General features: G+C 46.1%; 1 protein-coding gene across 7 annotated transcripts in view; it reads right to left on the reverse strand.

Moving 5' to 3' along the window:
* Nucleotides 1–21,521, reverse strand: part of Nrg2 (neuregulin 2) — a 182,952-nt gene extending 161,431 nt beyond the window's left edge. For 2 of the 7 annotated variants that reach the window (NM_001382420.1, NM_001167891.3), the window contains exon 1: nucleotides 20,417–21,380. In NM_001382420.1, the coding sequence (NP_001369349.1) occupies nucleotides 20,417–21,149 (733 nt within the window). In that variant the 5' untranslated portion in view covers nucleotides 21,150–21,380. Of the gene's footprint in view, nucleotides 1–20,416 lie in introns of all 7 variants that reach the window. The other 5 variants (XM_030250231.1, XM_006525462.4, XM_030250234.1 and 2 more) reach the window with 4 other exon arrangements.
* Nucleotides 21,522–22,814: the final 1,293 nt, after the last annotated feature.

The raw sequence follows: 22,814 nt of genomic DNA on the forward strand, positions 1-22,814 counted from the left end.
CTGGATCTGGATCTGCCCTCCCGTCTTTCAACTGCTCCCCTCTTCACGACGCAACTCAGAATGTTTGAGACGCAACTCAGAATGTTTGAGCAGGACTTGACAAATGCCATCCTGTTCACTTCCTGCGAAGGGCTGTGCACAGAGGAAACATTCAGGTGACAACTATAACCTTCACGGATTTCTTCTTCCACCTAAGTCTCCCATCGAATGGAGGGAAACTAGTATAGGTGGCATGGCTTCAGGATCCTGCCTCTGCCAGTGTACACTGGTCTCGGAAAATTACTGACATCTCTATGCTTGAGTTTCTACCTTTGTAATGAAGAAGATAATAACACTATTTATTCCTCACGGTTATTATGAGAACTAAATGAGTTATCATTTGTAACGTGATTTGAATGGTACCAAGAACATAACAAATGTCACATAAGTATTTATTAAGTAAATAAAGTCATTGCCAGACTCATCATTCTCCCCATAAAACTACCTTTCCTATAACTATTCCATTTCTGTTAATGACGCTATTATTACTTCCAACTTTCCAAAATCAGAACTCTGACCTTTTCATCGCCTTCCTGCCTGATGCTCGGCTCATGCTCAAATCTCCCAGGTTCTGGAAAGGAAATATCTCCCAAGAGTGGTGGTGCTTGCTTTTAAGGGTGGTACTCAGAAGGCAGACACAGGCAGATTTCTGTACCGCTGAGGTCAACCTGGTCTACATAGGGAATTCCAAGACAGCCAGGGCTACATATACGTCCAGAGATCTGGTTTTTATAAACAAACAAACAAATAGGAAAGAAAGAGAATATCTAATTTACCCATCTCTTCCTCATGGCTTCAAGAACTTTATAACTTACTGTTTAATCTCCAGGACATCGCTGCAATCTGCTCAGAATTGTATGTACAAAGCATCAGCAAACATCCCTTTTTCTGTATCATACCCATATAATACCTGCAATGGTACCCTATCACCTTCAGAGTCAAGTCTAAGTCCCTTTGTCTGCCCCTAAAAACCTTCTTTAATCTGGTCCCATGCCACTTTCTTGGTCTTTTCTCCTTGTATCTTTACTTAAACTACATTAATCTTGTGGTCCTGTAAGGTATCTTGCTTGCCTCCACTTCTGTTCTTACTGGTTTTTTTTTTCAGCCTAGTAGTGTCTTTATCCTCTGTACCCACTCAAATCCAGTCTGTTCATTCTCCAAGGCTAGCCCTGTCCTAAGGCTAACCGCTAGTCCTAACTCCATGCTACAGACCTCACAGCTGTATTAGCACTTCAGCCTCTAGAATCCTAGAGAGTCTATTTCAGCTTCGTGCCCCTACCACACGTACCAGGTGATTTTGTTACTTTACTGGTCTGATATCCCCAAGTGGACTTTAAACCTCTCAAAACTGAGAAATGCAAATTCTAGACCACCACCTCCCCAGTATCCTTCAAAGAAATAACAATCAGAGGAGAAAAACAAAACAAAACCCTCTTCCGTTAAGCAGTATTTGAATTAGAACTTGCCTCTCCCTTCCCTTTGGGGGCAGGCAGGAAGTGGATGAGAGCGGAACCTACCTAGCTGTTCCTATATGCTGTGACCACAGATGGCATAGCACCTCTACCTGGAGGGATTTGCTATAGCCAAAACTCCTGTGCTTTCTGTGATGAGCGCCAACAGTCTCTGTAGCTGCCATATGGTACGCTCAGCCCTGTAGCAAAATCAGTTTCTCAGGAACATGGGAGAGATGAAGCAGGCTAACTCTCCTGTCTACAGAGTACAAGGAGGTCACCTTGAGCTGGCCCTCGAAAAGAAACACAATCTCCAAGGACGAGCCAAAGGCCAACCAGACGCATATCCAGCAGTCTCTGAAACTTATGTCTCCAGCATCTACCTCTTCTCTAAAATCCAGCCTCCTGGACCCCGCGAATGCCCTCCCTTCACACTCTTGAGACTCCCCAAGATGATCCAGAGCAGGCAAGGACAGAGAGGGGTACGATACCCTCACCACGTGGGGAGAGAGAGAGAGAGAGAGAGAGAGAGAGAGAGAGAGCTGCCAAAGTCAGAGTTTAATTCCTGTTTTCGTGGTGTCTGGTCCTGAGGGCTGCAAACAGTAGAACAGTTTAATCCTGGAGCTGGCTGTCCCAATTTAGGAGGGACTGTCCCCACTTTTTTGATCAACTATTCATCATTTCCCCGTTCTCCCTTGGTGGATTTTGAAGGCAGGAGGAGGTCAGGCCCCCGTCATCTTCCTAAATTGCCCCAACCCCTCCCATCCAATTACCACAATCACAGTCTCACAGTCTCTGTGTTTGATACTCAGAATGGAATAAGGGGAAGCCTGGAATCAGGAAGAAATGCAGCATTCCAGCTATGCAGGGTATCTCCCAGCCTAAGATTTTGCTAAAATTTTCAAAGAAAAACAATAAGCCCATGTGGGCTCTATTTTGGTACCATGCCACTTACCTAATTGGCTTAAAACACTCTCTTCCACAGTTCTCACAGCTGAAGAAGGAACCACGATTTGTCTGCTGAAAACAAAGCCTGGAGTGTTGAGCACACCCTGAACAAGGTCACCCGGAATGAGGTGGCTGAGACTGGGCCGGGGAGGCAGATGTCCAGGAAGGACTGTCACCGCTTGAAAACAAATCCAAACAACTGTCAGGGTCTGAGGAGTCTCCTATTCCCTCAACTAAGGCCTGGTGCCCTAAAGTAAGGGGCCTCCACTTCTGATGGCCTGATCCAGACTGCAGATCTGCCATCCATTTGCTACCTACCAGTCCCTCTCTGTGCATGTCCCCCACCTCTGTGGCGAAGCTGGAAGTGCAGAGTCTCGAGAGGACCCTGGATAAATCACTTGTGCAGAATGAGTCTTCTCTCACCTTGGACTGATAGCACTGTTCTCTCTCTCCCTCCTCCACCTGCAAGGTCTCGGCTGTATTGCTCTTCCTAGCCCCAAGCAATCTTCCTGTTCAGTGCCCTGAGTAGCTAGGACCACAGGGATTGCCAGGTACCCAGCCGTGCTGATTTGAAACAGCTGCCTTGGCTGTGTTCCTTGGTAGGTGCCTCATAAAGGCACAAAGGGAAAGAAACCCATTCTTCTTCCATTTTCACCTCAACTCATACTTAATGAGCTCCAGCGCATAGCATTGCCATGAAGCTACTAGGGAACACAGCGATATACAAAACCAGAAAGCTCTTATTGCCCCTGAATAAAGCTAAGATGCTGCCCCATAGAAGAAAGGACCTAAAACATGTATCAGAGATGTAGTGTTTAGTAATAATATAAACAGCAGCTACAACAATGGAAAAAGGAAATCCAGCATAGCACTGTATAGCTAACTCCTGGCCTTCATCTGAAGTGACTATCTCAACTGACATAGATCTACTAACACCACATATCACCTCTACAACCACCTCCTTCCATATGCATGAGGCGTATCCCTGATGGCCAGTTTTAATCCTAAGGTAAAGTTATAAGGTGTCTCTTCAAGTTACCAAGCAGTTAGTTGTTAAGACATCTTAAGGCACACACACACAAAAGCAAAATACAACGCACCCATAGCTGCAGCTCCATCATGCACCTAAGGTGCCCACTGCACAGAGAACACATGCTGACCTCCTGCCCTGATGGTATTGAGAAGCCATGAACTGGTACAGAGACTTGGAAATGCTGGTCATGGGTGTGGAAGCTAGGAACTGACTGAACAGGGAAAGTTGAAGCAAGTCACACAAACAGAGCAGAAGCACCGAATCCAGAAAGAAGGAAAGAAGGAAAGAAGGAAAGGAGGAAAGGAAGGAAAGGAGGAAAGGAAGGAAGGAAGGAAGGAAGGAAGGAAGGAAGGAAGGAAGGAAGGAAGGAAGGGAAAAAGGTAAGAAGGGAGGGAGGAAGGGAGAGAGGGAGGGAGAGAAGGAAAACAGACGGAGCAACCAATGCATGATTCAGAATTCTCAAGCAGTACGTTCTGGCTCTAACAGAGCAAGGGTGAAGAGTGAGCTAAAGGCTTAAAGAGGGGGGAGCTAAATCGTGGAAGCCCCACATGCCCTATAGAGAAGATTTACTTTATTCCATAGGTAGTGTAAAGAGGTTATTTAAGATTTCTGGGTTGGAAAGAGAGATCTTATTTTAGAAAGCAAGTTCTAACAATAGGTAGTAGCTGGGAGAGGAGAGAGAAGGCACTCTGCTTGCAGCTCTAGAGGCAGGCTGGGTGAGCTATGGCACCCGGCGCGAGCAAGCATCTTGAATAACAGCTGTACTTAGGGGACATCACAGCACTAAAAACTGTCATAAGTTGTCAGTGGATTGCATTCGGGGGATAGATGTGAAAAAGAAGCCACAGATGCCAGGCGGTGGTGCACACCTTTAAGCCCATCACTTGGGAAGCAGAAGCAGCTGGATCTCTGAGTTCAAGGCCAGCCTGAACTACAAAGCAAATTCTAGGACGGCCAGGGCTGTTATACAGAGAACCCTGTCTCAAAAGCCAAAACAACAACAACAAAAACCCAAAGACCAAAACAAAAACAAAAACAAGCCACAGATGATTCTGATATTTGTAGTAGTTTAAGGGGCTGGAAGGAAATTGTTATAGAAGGAGAGAGTACCCTAAGCTTAGTAGGACATGATAAGAAACCACTGAACTCAACTGAAGACCCAAGGAAGATCAAGGGCAGTGTCCCCAGAACTCTAGAGAGAGACAAAAGCCCCTTCCAGGTTTTCAGGATGTGTTCCACTTCTTCCCAGAATAGGAATCGCAGTAACCTGAAGAACGTAGTTCATTCCACCTCACCCAGCCACCCAGCAGGCTCCCCGGCTGCTCAGTGAAGGAAATGGCTTCTCTTGGTAAGGCTTGTGGTTGTGGATTTCCTCTGATAGAGTGATCCACAGCAAGAAACAGTGAGAGGGCTCCCGTATTAGGAAAGAGCTGCACCAGCAGGAATGACGCCACCACTCACCATGGACTGAAATGGGCTGACTGCCGAAATGACTTAGTGGCAAATAAAAGTTATATCTGTGGGGAAATAAGGGTAAGGACAGAGCCAGGAGCCCATGGGATAGAACCAAGACACTGGGAATCATTCTGAGAGGCACTGCTGTGCTAAGGTGGCCAACTGCACATCAGAACTGCTCTGGACTAAAGACAGATACTGCTTTCTGGGAACAATTACCCTAGAGAAGGTAAAGACACAGCCACTGCAGGTGATGTGGGGGCTAAGTTGGAACCTGAACTAGCAAAAAAATCCATTAGCTGGACAATTGGCAAATCAGAATGAACCTCATGGGTTAAGTAACAGTGACAATACTATATCAGTACTACAACTTCTTGGTCCAATCATGTTACACATTGTATAGTTTTGGGAAGCCGGGCGAAGGATATTTGTGGATATTCTACTGTGTTTGCAACTTTCTTATAAGTCTGAAATTATTTCAAAACTTAGAATGGCAAAAGAAGTCATTTTAGGCCTGGGAGTGGTGTTGTGCCCCTGCCATCTCAGCACTCGGCAAACTGAGGCAGGAGGATAGTGAGGAAGAGGGACTTGAAAATACAAGCATTGCTCCTTGTTTCTAGAGAGTCGTGAACTGCGGTTATCTTCTACCTATCTGAGTGCTGAACTTGGGTACAGAATTCAGATTTGTCTTTTTACTTCCAAGCCTTCAGACTGAGAAAGGCAGGACTAAATTTAGCCACCAATGCAGAGAAGTCACATTAAAGGAGTCCCATCTACACTTAGACCTTTGTATAATGAGACCTGCAGCCAGAGAATAAATGGGATTTCGATGGGATGATCTTGGGTGGAGGTGACAATTTTTGTGCATTCCGGGTATGCTGTCTATGCCTGATGGTAGGCTATAATGTCCACACACCCCTTGAAACTCTTTCTGTCTAGAGAGAGTGTATGTTTCCTACCCTTGAATCCAGAGGAGGTTAGTAACCCTTTTCCAATAAGCTGCATCTTGCGGGTATGATTGTGTGATCACACTGCTCTGCTTGCCATGCAGTTAGGAAACTGAGGCAAGGTCCCTCCTACAGAGCTGCTCAAGCCCCACAACTGAGTGACAGTATCTATAACCAATAACTGGTGCTGGTTTCATCACCACAGTGACAGACAACCTAAGCAGTAGTCGGGAGTAGTTTGAACCTGAATCAAACCATGAAGACTTTCCCTGCGATGGATATTGTCTTTGAGCAGGTGTTCATGGGAATTACTTCCCATGGAGTAATTCACCAGAATCTATCACAAATCCTTGATATAGCTGCTATTATTGGCTCTATTTTACAAGGAAGGGACCTGAGATTAATCAATATGCCCCAGGTGATAGAGTATGGAGTCACAGAGTAAGATGCGCTCAATTGGCTGAGGAGTCAGCTGTAAAGTAAACAGTTGGTCCACACTAGGGATAGGAGAGACCTTCACGACAGGTGACATACATGGAGGAGAGAAGTAAGGACAGCCCCTGAGCAAGCCGTCAAGCCTTTACAAGATGGACAACGACGGAAGGAGGGCCCAGGCAGGAGAGGGAGAGAAAGCATGGAAGCATCTGAAAAACCAGAAGCTAAACTACTGCTTAGGTTGTCTGTCACTGTGGTGATGAAACCAGCACCAGTTATTGGATATTCACGGCAGGATCCACAAACTAACTTCAACTTTTAAGGGCACCCGGATCAGCTGTAAGCCAGCATGGAACACTGCCCCCAAACTTATAATTGTGAGTAACAAACCATTCTCAAGACAAGTCATCTCTGGACCGTAGGATCAGAGTCAGGTCTATTGGGTTGCCCTCTCTAACACCATCCCTTCTCTGTCTTCCTCTTGCAATCACCGGGCTCATCTCTTTTCTGGAATTATCAGGCTACCTTTTGACTTTGCAGATGAAACAAACAAGCTGTCTCCTCCCCACCCCCCACCTTTGTGGGTTGGGGTTTTTTTTTTGTTTTGTTTTGTTTTTTTAGTTTTTTTGTTTGTTTTCAGACAGGGTTTCACTATGTAGCTCTGGCTGGCCTGGAACTATGTATAAACAGTCTGGCCTCAAATTCTGAGATCCACCTGCCTCTGCTTCTCAAGTGCTGGGATTAAAGGTGAGCACCGCCATGCCAGGGGGATTGAATCCACAGCCTCAGTGATGCTAGACAAGCACGCACTCTACCCACCGAGCCACATCCCCAGCTAAAATTCTCTTACTTAAGAATGTGGTTTGTGACCTTGGTTGGCTCAGTGAGCGCTGAACTCACTGGAGCTCTTCCAGACCAGATGGTTTCCTTTACAAGAAGCTGAAGTTTTAAGTGACTCCTCCACAAAGCGCCTCTAAAACTGATGCTTTCAACGTTTACTTCTGTCTCACAGGCTCTGCCCCTAAAGAAAATCACTCACCAGAGACCGACCCCCCCCCCAGCCCAATGCTACCACCCCAAAGAAATGGAGAGGGAACAAAGATGTGAGTGGCGATGACGTTGGCTGAAGCGGAAACCGTATTCCTTTTCCCTACAATTCTCATCCACCGTACTCTCTGCTGAGTGAGTACACGACATGCATGATGGGAACCACTCAGGCCATTTATGAGAGTGGAGACTGCAGCACCATCTCCTCCTGGGGTCACTCATGTGCCTCCTCCAACCAGCAACAACGGGTGATGTCTTGCGCTACCCTGAGTAGAAGCGGGAAGCACAGCTTCCGGATCCGCATGCAATCGTCTCAGGTGCGGCTAGCGTGGATGACATGTGAGACTTCTCCAAGAATGCCTCCCCCATACTTCTAGGTCCCACTTCAGAGGAATCAGCTTCTTTAGATTGACAAGTAAGGCAAGCAGAGTTCCTGGCAAATGGTTGTCCTTAAGCCCTGACTGAGCTTGCAAGGGAAAAAGACATTGGCTTTAGAGTATCTCAGTGAAGAGGTCATTTAAAGCTTTAAGGACCGAGGTGTGTCCAGATCCACAGCTTAAGGTCTTCTCAGTGTTGGTCTGAACCACCCAGGTCCTGCAGAGGCCATCTGGACGGGATCAATGTCAGTCTCTGGCCAGGACAGTTTAATATGCATGTTACTAAGAGTCAGATGAACCTCACTGGAGATGCTGGCCTATCTGTTACAGTTCCATGTTCCTCCTATCCCAGGTCTTACTCCCACCTTCCAATAGAGACTGAGAGATCTAAAGTTCAAAGAAGGATTGGGGGTTTCATTGTCAAACTTTCTGGATTTTTTTCCTGATGTTTGGGGTAATGAGGCTGAGGAATGGCTGCTTCCTTTAGGTTAAGAGTGAGCAGCAGATCAGAGGGACTGAGCAGGAAGGAGGGTGAGGGAAGCATCAGGTAAGGCAGTCAATAAAATCCATGAGAAGAGGCTGGATATAGGAAACCAGGAAACCAGCACACAACTAAACTAAACAGGCGGGCTGTGGAGGTTGGAGGAGTGACAATTCTAGACCTGCTTAAGCTACTTAGGAAGACAGGGTCACAAAAAGACAGACAGACAGACAGACAAAAAGATACCCAAAACTAAAAAGTAGCTAAAGATGTAAGCAGAGAGAAAGAGAAACGAAGAGACCAACTATGTAACAGCCACACAGGCTGCCTTCTACAGCAATATCTTGTACCCTTTCACAGAAAAATCTTCATTTATGAGCCTTGGGTTCACTCTGATTAGTGGATTATGTCTTGGTCTAAGACTTACCCCTCCCTCTTTAAAAAAAAAAGCAAAAACAAAAAAAACAAATCAACTCTGCGTTATCTTTCCCTTCAGCTGCATCAACCGACAGCAGAGTTGAGAGAGATGCTCCACTCCAGGCCTTACTGTTTGCTCTCTCCCAGGGAGGAATTCTGACAGGATGCTTATGCTTACCCACTTAACCTGCTGGTGTAAGCAAGCCGGGGAAGCCACACAAGGAGACTATGCCCACAGCCCCAGGCACCAGGGAAAGAGACTTATGGCTCAAAGAAGGCTGAATGTCAGAGCCTCCTGTGAGGCCACGACCAGTGGCCCTCAGGACTAGGTGCTAAGCTGGAAGAGAGTTAGTTCCTTGCGGAGAAACTACACAAACCTCCATATTTCTCACCGAATACTTCAACCAAGCAAACATAGAAAGTGCCTAATTCCTAGGAAATGGAGAAGGAATAGTGTAGAGAGAATCTCTTATAAGCATTACCTGTCAATAAAAAACTGATGGCCAATGAGCTGAGGCAGGAAATAGGTGGGACACTGGCAGGAAGAGAAAGGATTCTGGGAAATAGACATACAATAGCTTGAATGGGTTAATGTGCCCTCTTTAACATCAAAAGATGGCTCTAAGAAACTATGCTTCCAGAAGTCCCCGATCTGCCCACTAAGTAAAAAGGGTAAATTCTGAACTTAGGCTCTTAGCGTACTACAAAAATGGTACCTGGACCCGCCTCTTGAGGCGCTCGTCCTGACGCATGAGCAATGGGGATAGAAAAGTACCACTTGACACTCCTATGGGAGTCAAAATGGAGAATATTTGGAAAGCTCAGGTGGCAGGAGAAAGTGCTAGATATCTCAGAATGCCAACTGACCAATCAGAAAGGAAAGTCATGCCAAAAATATTGCCATAGGTGAAGAAAACTGCGAACAGAGAATTCTAAAGTTCAGGGAAAGAGGGGAGCTGCTTGCAGGGATACAGAGGACACTACCCAGGCATGGTGGTTGCATGCCTGCAGTCCCAGCACTTGGGAGGCAGAAGGAGAACTGATGCGAATATGAGGCTAGCCTGGTACCTTTAGTGAATCTCAGGCTAGACAGAGCTACACACTGTGAAAACCTGCATCAAATAAACAATAGTGGTGATGATTCTGTGAGAAGACTATGGGCCCTCCAAACAAACACTGAACTGAAGGATGCCCGAAGAGATGCTTTCCAAAGCAGTTCAGGCCCCTTGGCCTGGGCTGTTGTTTGAGTGATTTCAAAATGTGTCTAAGCCAAAAAGTAAACGGGCAGAGACATGTCAGTCAGTGATACTGGTGATGAATATTAAGACTGGAAGGATAAAACCCAAATAATTCTTCAGGATCTATGGCCAACCAAGGGCCTACAGGTTAATGGTACCCACAGAGAGAAAGAACCCAAAGCAAGATGTCTTTTTCTGTAAGCATCTAAGAAGCAAAGTATTTCAGATACTACACAGCAATCAACAAATTAATTAGAATAAAATTAAATGCACAAACTCTAAAACTGTCACCTGTGATATGACCTCAATACTTCTCTGACTGTGGGCCACTATCAGATCTGTCCCAACTTAGGCATAAAGGAGCCCACCCCTAGATTTTGAAACCCCCAAATCAAATCAGGGTGAGTTGAGAAGCCTGCTTTGAAAATACAGAAGCTTTCAGCCCTGTCCCAGGATCTTTCAGCCACCCCCCCCACCCTCAACCCCACCCCCCCCCACCCCCGACAGCTGTAAAATGTAAGCTGCAATCTGTTGAAGTCAGAGCAGGGACCCAGCAGGACTTCAACAGTTCACTCACCCCGTGAGCGTAATGCGATGTTTGAAGAAACACTGACAAGTCTGGACCTTAGACTTCGTGTTTGTGAAAATGAGAAAACAGTATTTACCACAGATGTCCTCCCAAAGTGACCACAACATCCTCACAAGCCAATCAAGATCTGAAGCATATTTGGGCCCTCCACAAGGTCAGCATCCAGGCCCAGGGACTCCCATGGGCTATCCTAAAATAAGACTGCTCTTACAAAACCCATCTTCCTCTCACTAAACCACACACACACACACACACACACACACACACACACACACACACACACACACACACACACCAGTAACTCTCAGACTCAGCTTAGTAGAAACATCTGGGTGAAGAAGATAGCTCTGAGTATGATTTTCTGTACTCAGTACACTTCTACTTGACATTTTTATTTACCCACTCTTCCTGCTTACATTGGTCTAGGTTAATAAGTCTTCCTGCTTACATTGGTCTAGGTTAATAAGAAGAAACATTTGGTCAGGCTTGGTAGCACATGCCTTTAACCCCAACACTTGGATTTCAGAGGCAGACTGATCTCTGTGAGCTCAAAACCAACTTGGATCTGTAGATCAAGTTGTATAGGGAGATCTTAGTTGGCCAGGGCCACATAGTGAGACCCAGTGAAGAAGAAAAGGGGAGTGATAAGTTCCATTTCATATTGCTATATTCATAGCAAGCCTATTAAATGGCCACCATTCCCATTTTATAGAAAACTAAGACACAGAAAGTAATTTACCCAGTAGCTCCCATCTAGAAAACACAAAAGATGATTTCCAAGGCCAAGTCCACCTGACCAGAAGACTGAAGCCCTTGGTCATTATTCTTGTATTTAGTAGGATTTTTTTGTGTTTTACAGCAAGGGCATATTTTCAGAAACCTCATCTAACATCATAATTAATAATGAAAGTCTGGATGTTTTCCTCCATGAATAGAACAAGGCTGGCTGCTCTCAGCACTCCTATTCAACATTGTACTTGGCAGCCCCAGCCGGTGCAATAAGGAAAGAAAAAGAAAGAAATGGCAAACAGAAAGGAAAAATTTAACTTTTTTGCTGACAACATAATCATGTGCATAGAAAGTCCCAACAAATCCAAAAAGGAAAAGCGTTACTGGCACCAAAAAAAAAAAAGCGAATTTATTAGGGTCACAGGATATAAAATCAACATTGAAAATGGAAGAGTGGGGGTTACAGCTCAGCTTGTTTAGCATCATGAAGACGTGGCCTTTACCTTCCATCACCATACTCAGAAGGAATTGCTTTTAATATTGTCAGCCTTCTGTATATGTGGTTTCTGCATCAACAAACTGTACTGTATAGCTGTGCCTGCACTAGGTACTTCTGTGTGGAATGCACACGGGCTTTCACCTTGTCATTATCTCCTAAGCAAAGCACGTCAATAACAATACGGCTTTGACCTCAGAGGCATTGCACATCATCTATAAACAACTCTAGGAGGATGTGTAGGTTATATACAAACACTGTAGCATCCATAAGGGATTTGAGTACCTACAGATTTGGATATTAATGGAGGTTCATGGAGCTGGTGTCCCTTGGATACTGAGAGACAACTGTATGAGCAATAGAAACTGGAAAATGAAATCAAGTTAATGATACCATTTACAATACCATCCCAAACCATGAAACACCTCAAAATGGACAAACTACATACAAGCCATGTTCATGGATAACCAAATATTAACAAGATGTTTTTTCTTTGTTTTACACAGTCTGTCTACATTTCCTGTATATCCTGGAGTTCACTATATAGGCCAAGCTGGGCTTGAACTCACAGAGATCTGCTTGCCTTTGCCCTCAAAGTGCTAGGATTAAAGGCATGAACCACCATGACTGGCTTTGTTTTGTTTTTTATTTTGTCTTATTAATTTGTGTGTTTGTGTGGATGTTTTGCCGGCATGTTTGCCTGTACACCTGGTGTGTCTGGTACCCATGTAGGCCAGAAGAGGTAGTCACAGCTACTGGGATTGGAGTTATAGTGGGTAGTGAGCCACCATGTAGGTCCTGGGAATCGAACCTGTATCCTGTGGAAGAGCAGTCGGTACTCCTGACAGCTGAGCCATCCCTCCAACCCAGCAAACTATTCTTTTAAACTAAGACTTCAAATGCTGCTTGCACAGCTAAGGACAAACTCATCAGCCTAGCGTTGAGATGAAAGGCACTGTCACCCTAGCCCTGAGCTCATGGCCCTCTACTACTGAGAATGTTGCTCTCTGCATAGAATCAGTTTGTTTTGTTTTTGTTTTTGTTTTTGTTTTTGTTTTTGTTTTTGTTTTTCGAGACAGGATTTCTCTGTGTAACCCTGGCTGTCCTGGAACTCAGAGATCCACTTGCCTCTGCCTCCCAAGTGCTGGGATTAAAGGCATTTACCACATGCCCAATGAATTGATTTTAATTAATGGATTCGTCTCTCTTTATCCTCAAACTATTCTCACCCCATCCATCTCTCACTGGAATCACATCTCAAAACTACTCCAAGAGGTTTCTTAAACTCTCCAAGAGATACGGCTTTATGACAGCCTCACACACCTCCCTCTAGTGCTGTGTTGTCATAACTTACAGCATTTCATAGAGTCTAAGTTGCACTGCTGTTACATCAGTGTAGTTCAGAATTGTAAATTCACGGCTAACGGGACCTACAGCCAATTTGTTGAAATAACATCTAAAGGATAAACAATTTTTTAAAAATCCCTTTAAATAACAAAAGCTTTGGGATACAGATCACATGGCTGTCAAAAGAGAATTACTGCTACCCAGAGTATTGAACAGTCTGGGCTCGGTATTCAGCCTTGTGGTGACCTTCCTTTCATACAACTGAGTGAGTTCATTTTGGTTTTTGTTAGATGGGCCAATACCAAGATCAAGGCCAAGCAAAACATCTCAGCCTAATGGGCAAGGACAGTCCATTCTCAGTCTTCATAAAGCAGACAAAGAGGAAAGGGGTGGGGAGCCAGTGCCCTTAGAACAGGGTAGGGAATCCATGAGCGATTTAAAAAAAAAAAAAAAAAGAGAGACATAAAGGATTCTTCATCCAGAAAAAGCATAGAGAGGAACCTGACTGTCATATCTTGGCAGGGGTCTGAGACACAGAAACCATCAGGATACCTGTGCCTCTGCCCTTCTGGAAACATCTGCAAGGGGAAGTGAATGTCAACCTGTGGCTGAAAATATTTAATCCCAGTCTGGAATTTCTACCCCACCTTTGACCATTTCATTCCTGGATAAAAGACACACGTGACCTTTATATTTATAATAAGCCTTTATTAACACTAATACTAGTCAGATATCTACGCTCCATACTATTAAAATCTATTTCCTATCAATAACCCTGAGTTATTAGTTACAATGTTCATCTGGGCTGCTCTTAACTCCAATAGGCCAGCCCTCATGGCCATACTTTCTTGACTCCTAACCTATGGAATCTTTCTCCACTCTTCACCCCTTTCTCTCTTCCCTCGTGGTGTCTTCAGGCCTTTGAACCCCAATCCCTGCCTATCTCAATTCTGCTCAGCTATCGACTGTAGCTATCATCTTTATCCACCAATCAGAAATAACTTGGGTGCAAGGTCACATAGCATCACTTGCCATCTAAGTGACAATGACTCTCTTGTCTCTGGGGCAACCAAGCCTTGTCCCCACCCCTGAACTTAGTATTACAACACATAACAACAGACCAAACCTCAACATCAACCACTTTTACCCACCCTGGGAGGCCAGCAGCACAACTGTTTGCTGAGCAGAGGCTCCCAGAAGTACCGGCTTTGGAGGCGCTCTACCTCTGTCCCAGAAAAGGTCCCTGGAGAGGTGTTTGGCTCTCGCTGCATATACAAAGTGGGAGGGAATGTGACTGTAGATTGAGCTCATATGCCACACTCTCCTTGAAGTGACTAGCTGGGGAAAGAGTCCTGGATTCAACTTGATTTCATAATTACCAGAAGCATCACAGCTGATTGGCAGCAACTGAGTTCAATCAGTATAATTTGTCTTTTGACCCCAGATTGGCAAAAGCTTCCCAGTTCTTTGCCTGCATTCTAGCACATCTTCTTCATGTCATCCGAATGACCTCTGCTTGTCCTCCATGTCTGCCCAACTTCTTACAGCCTTGCATGGCACACTAGCTCAGCCTGATCAATCTGGGTGCATTGTTCTCTTTTACATTTATTTGTTTGTTTGTTCATTGGTGTGTGTGTGTGCACCTGTTACTGTGTGTATGGAAGTCGGAGGACAATTTGTAGACATCAATCCTCTTCTTCCACAGTGTAGACTCTAACCCAGGTGGTCAGCCTTGACAGTGAGCTTATCTGCCCTCTCGGCCATCTTGCTGGCTAGGCCTGTGTACTGCTAAGAGTCTAATTTCATAAAAAGGCTAAACATTTCAGCAAAGAGTGGGTTTGAGATGTTTGGGTGGATTAGCTGGGCATTTTGACAATGTGGCTTCTCCTTTAGCGTGCTTAATTATGATGTTTAACAGACATCCTTGCAGTTTGAGATGACACTTTCAAAACAAAATTCTCTCCCAGTAATGACTTGGACCCTGCCACTCAAGGGAAAAAAATCAGCAGATTGTGTAAGGATTTTATTTGAAATTGGCAATCTCTTTTGTAATCTTATTTTTTTTTCTCACTGGAAAAGAAAAAAAGGTGCTGTTTGGTTTTAAATTTTATGTATTCCAGTTGCTTTGTCACCAAAACAAATTGTAAAGATGAAAAGGAAACATTTTCAACTTTGTCGTGAGTTTGCTCTTTCACAGTCAACTCAGCCACATTGCTCTGGAGTTGCCGACTTAAAACTCATAAACTAGATTTACCTCTGTGTACAAATTCTAAAGAGTCAATGGGCTGAGAATGCTAGAAAGTGATGCCCATTGCACACCCAAATTCAAAACTGGGCGGGAGCATAGCTTTAGTAAAATTTATACTAACACCATTTCAACCTTTGAAAAGAAAAACCGAGGAATATGTTGTTTAAAACTCCACAGGGTTCCGGGCATGTAACCAAGGATACATAGTAAGACCATTACTCAAAAAAAAAAAAAAATTAATTAAATTAAAATAAAAAAAGAAAGGACGCTGCAGACTGATACTGATATCACTAGTCCCTTTCCCAAATCAGTATTTAAAGCACTGGATGCAACTAAGTCAATGGAGGGGGTGAAGAGACCCACTGTTTAGATATTTTATATTTATTTTCTCCTCTACTTACCCAAAAAGCACTTCCCTGATTCTCTCAAAGACTCTAACCACTTACCTCTGTGTGTGTATATATGTATATATATGTATATGCGTGTGTAATATGTGTGTATACACACACACACACACACACACACACACACACACACACACACACACACACTACGGCATGGTTTCCCCAGGTAGCCCCTGACTCTCTGGAGCTCACAGTGCTGGCACTGAAGGCATGCACCACCGTGTGTGGCCATGGAATATGTTTCCATGTCACAGCATCTAAAAACTAAGTTGAGATTTTAGATTCTAATCCTAGGATTATATTTGTGAGGTAAAATGTGGGTGAAGTGGAAAAAGAAAGGCTTTGACTAGATAACTTGACACAGAAAAGGACTCAGAAGAAACAGAACCCAAGTAGTTAAGATCTTGGATTGTAACATGAAAAAACTACCATAGAATTGTCTTAATGGCAAAGTTGATATACTCCATCCACAAATAAAATAAAATAAAATAAAATAAAATAAAATAAAACACTACTTTGGGGAAATCCCTTTTAGAAAAAGACATATTTCAAAACTAAACAATTTTACAATTGTTTTAGAGCAGGTAGCTGAGGGCAGACAAGAGGAAACCATGCAATCTATATGCGGATGGACTTGCTGAGTTTTGAGCAATAGCAATGTGTTTCTTATATTAAACATAAGTGGCGTTTCATTTTAAAACTAAGCTGCTATCAGAGAATAAGATGTAAAAGCTCTGGATAATAAAGGATGGTAAGAAGTACAAATGCCTTGATTAGGAGCTAAGAGGAGGTTAGTCATTTAAACTGTTAACCAGGCTTCCAGGATCCCAAAACATTTGCTAATCAAATTAATAGTTCTTCTCTTTACATTTAAAATTGGGGGATAGTAACCCACCTCCTCCCACCTTCACCCCGAGAAAGCATCCTCTCCAGCAATCTCTCCTACCTCTCAGATCCCATTAGCAACCAATCACCACACTGATTAAGCACTTCGTGGCCAAGTAGTCTAATTGATAAGGGTTCATTTGGAGGGGTGGGGGGGAGAAAAGAAAAGTGGGTTTCCATAGTGATAAGTAAAGGCTACCATCAGACTCAGCCTCCCCACCCCCAGCACCCTCACCCCCACCCTGGAGCACAAACCCCGTATCACAGATCAGGAAGTTGAGTGTGTTTCAACATGAATTTGGAAGCTCCTTTTTTGAACTTCACTTGACTTCATCCATTCAAAAGAGTGTCTCATCTAGACACAATACCAAACACTGCCAGGGGCAAGGATAAGGACAAAAGGGATCTCAGAGATAAGATGTTATTTCTGTCCCACAAATTCCATTGTGCAGAGGAAAGCAGCCACCCAAGGAATAATGGCATAGGGTGGTAACTGAGCCCCCAAACCTATCACCAAGCCCCTGGGACAGGCCGGTTTCTAATCTGGTTTCACTCTCCCAGCTTCAAGCTGCAGCACAGCTGGCTTCCCAGCTGGCTGGGAAAGAAAAGATTCTGCAAATGAAAAGCGTTTTAAAAATATTTGGCCACTTTTGCTATACTAAGTCCTGCGAACCACCTTCCCCTAATATGACAATCTGGGTGGCAGATTGATTTCAAAGTCCACAGGAGCACACCACACACTGGAGAACCACCAGTCAGCAAGTCCCAAAAGAAGACACGGCCTTCTTTCCCACTGTCTCCCGCATCTATTCAATTAGGAAATGGCTTAAAAACATGTATCTGAGAATGCAACAAGATGAGGTGCAGTTACACCAGATATGTGTGAGCACCTCTTCTGAGAGAGCACTGGGTGAAGAACAGGACACACCTGCAGCCTGGCACAGAGTTTCGCGGTCCTTTTAAGGCCTTTGTAGCTCTACCTCTCCTTCCCACAGAAAGCTCAGAAAACATCTCCACATATGCAAATTGCTTAGAAATGCAAAGATTTTACTCTTTACCACTAGAGGTAGTTATTTTGATTAAATGCTATACATTGGATCTATAAAATATGCCCCATTCGGTTAGGCATTGCTCTTGCAGAGAGATCCCTGCCTATCTATCACTCTCAGGCTACACTTTATAGCTGCAACAAGCCACTATGAGGACCTTTTGGAAGGGGTCCAGTACGATCCTTGGTTTGGTATGGCTAAGGCGTGTGCTTTAAGTACAACATATCCCTCCACATGGCACATTATCTCTAAGACCCCCTCCCCAAACACTGCTCGGAGAAGACCTCCCCAGGAAACACACCTCTCAAACCCAGACAGCTCAGACCTGAAACTGGCCGAACAAAGTAACAATTCAACCCCAAGTTGCTCAATATAACGGCTACAATGACAGTTTCCAAGTGCCAGCTTCCCTATTTTGCAATGGGCAAATCTGCTCCAAGGAGAGAATGTTCCCAATGACCCTGTGGCCCACAGGGCTTTCTTTAGAATAGAAAACAGAAAATGAATGTGTTAGCTGTTTCCTGCTGAACACAAGGAAGGTGTTGTGGTTAGTTAGGCCGATTGTGTTTCCTCATTTAATATGCCATTACAGCACATGTTTTCTTTAACCACATAGTAGAAAATAAGAAAATATAATTTATATTCTGTCATTATCGCCAATTCCATAAGTCTCCTCTCACAGAAATGCCCTTTAGTTTCTAATCCTCTCATGTAAAGCTTCTGATGTCTATCTCTATACTCTCATCCTTTTTTCTTTATTCCAAAGTATTTACTGCCATACACATTTCTGCTCCTCGATAATTTATGATGTGTGAGGGCCTTCCCTTTACAAGTGATTGCAGTCCTAAATTTATCTCTGCAAGAACCACACTACACATAAATAATACGAGATGCCCATAGTCTAAAAGCAGAGTCTATCTATGACCTCAAATCTTTCATGAGCTCTGTATTCAACTGTTGAAACTATTAAATGTGAAGGGGAAACAACCAAAGGTGCAAGGAAGGAGACACTGCAGGGGACAAAGGGCAGGGATGTCTGCTCAGATAGCGGCTGACTGACAATAGCTATCAGTCCTCAGTGACCCTGAGGAGGGATCCAGTGAAGACACGTACCATGCATACTCTGGAGCGATTATCCAACAACCCAAACAGAAACTGTCCTTGGACAAGGTTCAATACGTGTTTTTACTATCTACTTCCCCCTGAACAATACAGTTAGTTCCCCAATTCCCCAAGGGATCTCAGATAAAATACTTAATAGAATAAAAAAGAAAAGGGAAGAGAGAAATCCTTAGCAGGTCTCAACTTGTCAACATAAAACAGTTCAGAGCATAAAACACACATTAAAAAGCAGACAACAATGTTGCTTAGAATAATATCCAAACCATAAACTGCTGTCATTCCGTAAGTTTTTCTCTCCATGGTAAGATTCTTCCAAGATTCTTCTCATTAAAATGATCGAGGTTTAGTACAGTGCTTAGATACACTCCCACAACTAACTGCCTAAAATTTGCCTCTTAGACGAGGGGAGTTGGGGGTGGAGAGGGAAGCTTCCAAAAGTCAAAGGCATTGATTGCTCTAAAAAGATGAAAGCAGAAAAATTTCCAACTAGCTGTTACACGTTATTTTTGCTACTCAAGCCTTTCTACACTACCCAGGTTTAGTCTATAAACTGGTAAATACACCACCCACTTCTATGAGAGTTCAGGACATCTATCCCAATCCAGGGATTCAACAGTCCAGGGTTACACTAAACACCACAGATTCAGTTTTTGTTTTTTTTTGTTTTTAAACCATCTTACTGAGAAATCAGTGGGACTCAGAGACAAGAAGAAAGGGCTGTTGAAAGTGTCATTTCTTTAACTTTCGTATGAGAGACCTTCACTCTGTACAGACACACAAGCCTCGTTTACTATCTCCTACATTCCTGTGCAGTACCCAACATTGTGAAGATACATGCAGGTGCAGCCAACGCATCCCGCCGGGATGATGTTAGAGATGAACTTCAAACATTCAGCAAAAGCAAGTTACTCTCACCACCACCACCACCACCACCACCATCACCACCAAGACCAGGTGAGATACTTCACAAACTGCTAAAAGAGTGTCTGCTCACTAGCTCTGGGTGTTAAGGAGGGAATGCTGAGCTACTCGCTTTACAAAGACATGTGAAGCACAAGGGAGGAAAAAACAGCCCAGAGCCACATGGAGAACGGGAAACAGCACAAAAAGTCCAACTCTGCCTGCGCCAGCGGTGTGGATGAGCAGAGCAACGGAGCTGGGAGAGGAGGGGGGGGGGGCGGGGGCGATCATTCCCTAGGAGAACTTGTAAGCGGAGGCCTTCACAGCCTGGGAGTCTGCCCAGCTGCTCCTGTAGACCCTGCCAGCCTGGGCAAGGCAGGCCCCCGGGAGCTGAGCGGGCGAGGCCTCCGAGGGTCACTCCTGACTCACTGAGCCTCAGGCCAGCGCCTCCCGGACCTCACCGTCTTCCCTTCCGCTACTGGGCTATGATGGCAGCTTTCCAGCCCCACATGCCATACATCAGCCGCAGATCTCTGTTGGCACAGGCCAGCGCCTCCCCACCAGCTCTCGCCCCTAGCACACACTTTGAGCCTGGTTCTCGTTCTTACCAAGCCCACACCCTCACCCACCCGCGACCGGCTCCCTGTTCAGGGGCGGCCCCACCCCCCGGCGGCCGTGCACTGCCAGGCCTGGGCACCTGCGGCACCTCTCCGCCCCACCCCCATCCTTCACCACCTCCCCCCCCCCCCTTTCTCCAGCAGAAGGAGGGGGCGACTCACCGCAGTCAGTGCACAGGATCTTGCCCACCTCTTTCTTGATGTTTTTGCCGTTAGGGTCGACCGGGGCAAAGGCTGTCTTAAAAACTAAGGGCTGCTCGGTGGGCTCCAGGAAAAAGATGTAGCGCTGGTTCCTTTCGAGCGGCGCACAGGAGCCCACGCTGATCACCTGCTCGCGCTGCAGCCCCCCGCTCCGGAGCGGCCACTTGTCCAGCACCTTCACCAGCGCCACCCGACCCGAGGCGGGCGGCTCTCGGGTGCTGTTAGAGCTGGAACCGCCTGCCGGGGCCAGTCCCTGTACCTTGCCCTCCACCACCACGGGTGCCTTGTACGCCTGGTCCTGCACCGACTTGAGGCTGGGCGAGTAGCAGGCGAGTGACACACCGAAGAGCAGCATCGAGAAGCCGGGGGCCGGGTCGCGCCTCATGCCGCCGGCGGCTGCGGCTCGCGAGCGGGCGGCGGCTCTCCGGGCTGCGGGGCTGCGGGGCTGCGGCTGTGGCTGCGGCCGCGGCTCTGGGGGCGCAGCGGGACGGAAGATGCTGCTGCTGCCGCTGTTGCTGCCGCTGCTCTCGCTGCTGCTGCTGTTGCTGCTGCTGCTGTTTCTGCTGCTGCTGCTGCTGCTGCTTCTGCTGCTGCTGGTGGTGCTGCTGCTGCTGTCGCTGTAACTGTAGCTGTAGCTGCTGCACCGAGCCTTCTCCAGTGGCGGCGGCAGCGCTGAGCAGCAAACCTGCCGCATCTGGCCAGGCCATTTGGGGGGCTCCGCCGCTCAGCCGCCGCCGCCTTGGGAGGGGAAACAGAGCCCTCTGGAAAACCGGAAACAGCGTAACGTTAGCGCCTCGAAGCCCTCCACCGGCAGCCCGGGGAGGTGGCCCAGCCAGGGCAGGGGACAGGCGGCAAGTGGGCCGCGATGCGCAGCCCGGGCGCAGCGCAGCGCTCCCTCCCTGTGCGCCAGGACTTGGAGGAGGATGCGGAGGATGGGACGCCCGCCCACTTGCTCTCTCGCGCCCCCTCTATCCCGGACCTAGTCAGGAGCGTGGCTTCTGCAGGGGAAGCTTGGAACTGCACTGCTTTAGTGCCCGCCTTCAGCCCGCAGGGGCGCGGGAGAAATCGTGCCACCCTTTGCTCTTGGGATTTATAGGCATGACAATGGTGTTTAGTGCTGTGAGGTGAGGGTGGCTTCTGATAGCATCCCAAGAACAGGGGAGTAGGACACAGGGCGTGCCTCTCTCTGCCCTAAGCCCTAGGCTATGAGTATCAGAGAGGGAGACAGGGCCAGGATAGAGCGCCTGCTTCTTGCCTCTTCTTCCCTGAGAGGACACTGAAAACACCCTTCACCCCCACCCCCAAGAGTCCACCTGCTCGACCCTGCCACCGCCTGGTGACCGCTGAATATTTGAGCTGAGATAGAGGATCCCAGTCCCATCATTTTAAAAGGAGACAATGAGTCTTGTCTCCAGAGGTAATGATTGGAAGCGGGTCCAGCCTCCCAAACTCAGGGTTTTCTCCAGTTGTCAAGGGGAACCAAGCTGCACGTTATACAACCCCATTTCCTTTTAAAAAACCAACTCCCTAAAGGGGGGGGGCGCTCTTGGGAGCCAGCTTAGAGCCAAAGCCTGTCAGGGCCAGAGAAGACTCCATGGAAATGGTTTCTTTGTAATCTAGTGCTTGCAAAAGCTAATGTCTGATACAAACACGTATTCCACAAACCATGCTTGTATCAGTGAGAGCCCAGGAAGTTTCCCACATCCTGCTGTTATCCTTGATAGATGCCAAGCGCAGGAATGCCAGTGAAGCTCTCTGAGAATTTGATTCCTGAGGTGGGTCCCCCAGGGAAATTAGCCCGAGAATAACTGACTTTAAGCTAGCACAGCTCTTCCAGGAAAGGAAACTAGGTGCTGAACCTTCCTTTCCTCCTGGGTCTCTTAAGTGACACTTCAAATGGAGTATCCAAAGCCAACAGCAGTGTCTCTCTCGCCTGACTCCAAATTCCCTTTCTTTCTTAATGGTAATATACTTGGGCATGCAATCCATTCTCTAGTCTCATCTCTTAACCTCACCAAGTCCTGTAGCTCCACCTTCAAAAATCTCCGATCCATTTCCTTCCTCTCCACCTGCTGCAAACTTACACCCAAGTCCTCATTGTGAATCTGAACACTGCAGATTTCCCAGTGGTATCCACACTTTGTGCCTCCTCACACAGTTCCAGTTAGACCACAGCCAATACGCTGTCTAAAAATCAAGTGTAAGGATGTGGCCATACCCAAGAGTAAAAGCCATGTTCCCAAGCAAAACTTTCCAGGCCTCTTTCTGCTTGGCAGCCTGGCAGCTGACACCCCACACTAACACAGGCTGTTGTTGCTCTTTCTGTGTGTCCAGGAGGCCTCACCTTTAGCTTCTCCAT

The sequence above is a fragment of the Mus musculus genome, chromosome 18 (genome assembly GCF_000001635.26).
Source record: "Mus musculus strain C57BL/6J chromosome 18, GRCm38.p6 C57BL/6J".
Lineage (NCBI taxonomy): Eukaryota > Metazoa > Chordata > Mammalia > Rodentia > Muridae > Mus > Mus musculus.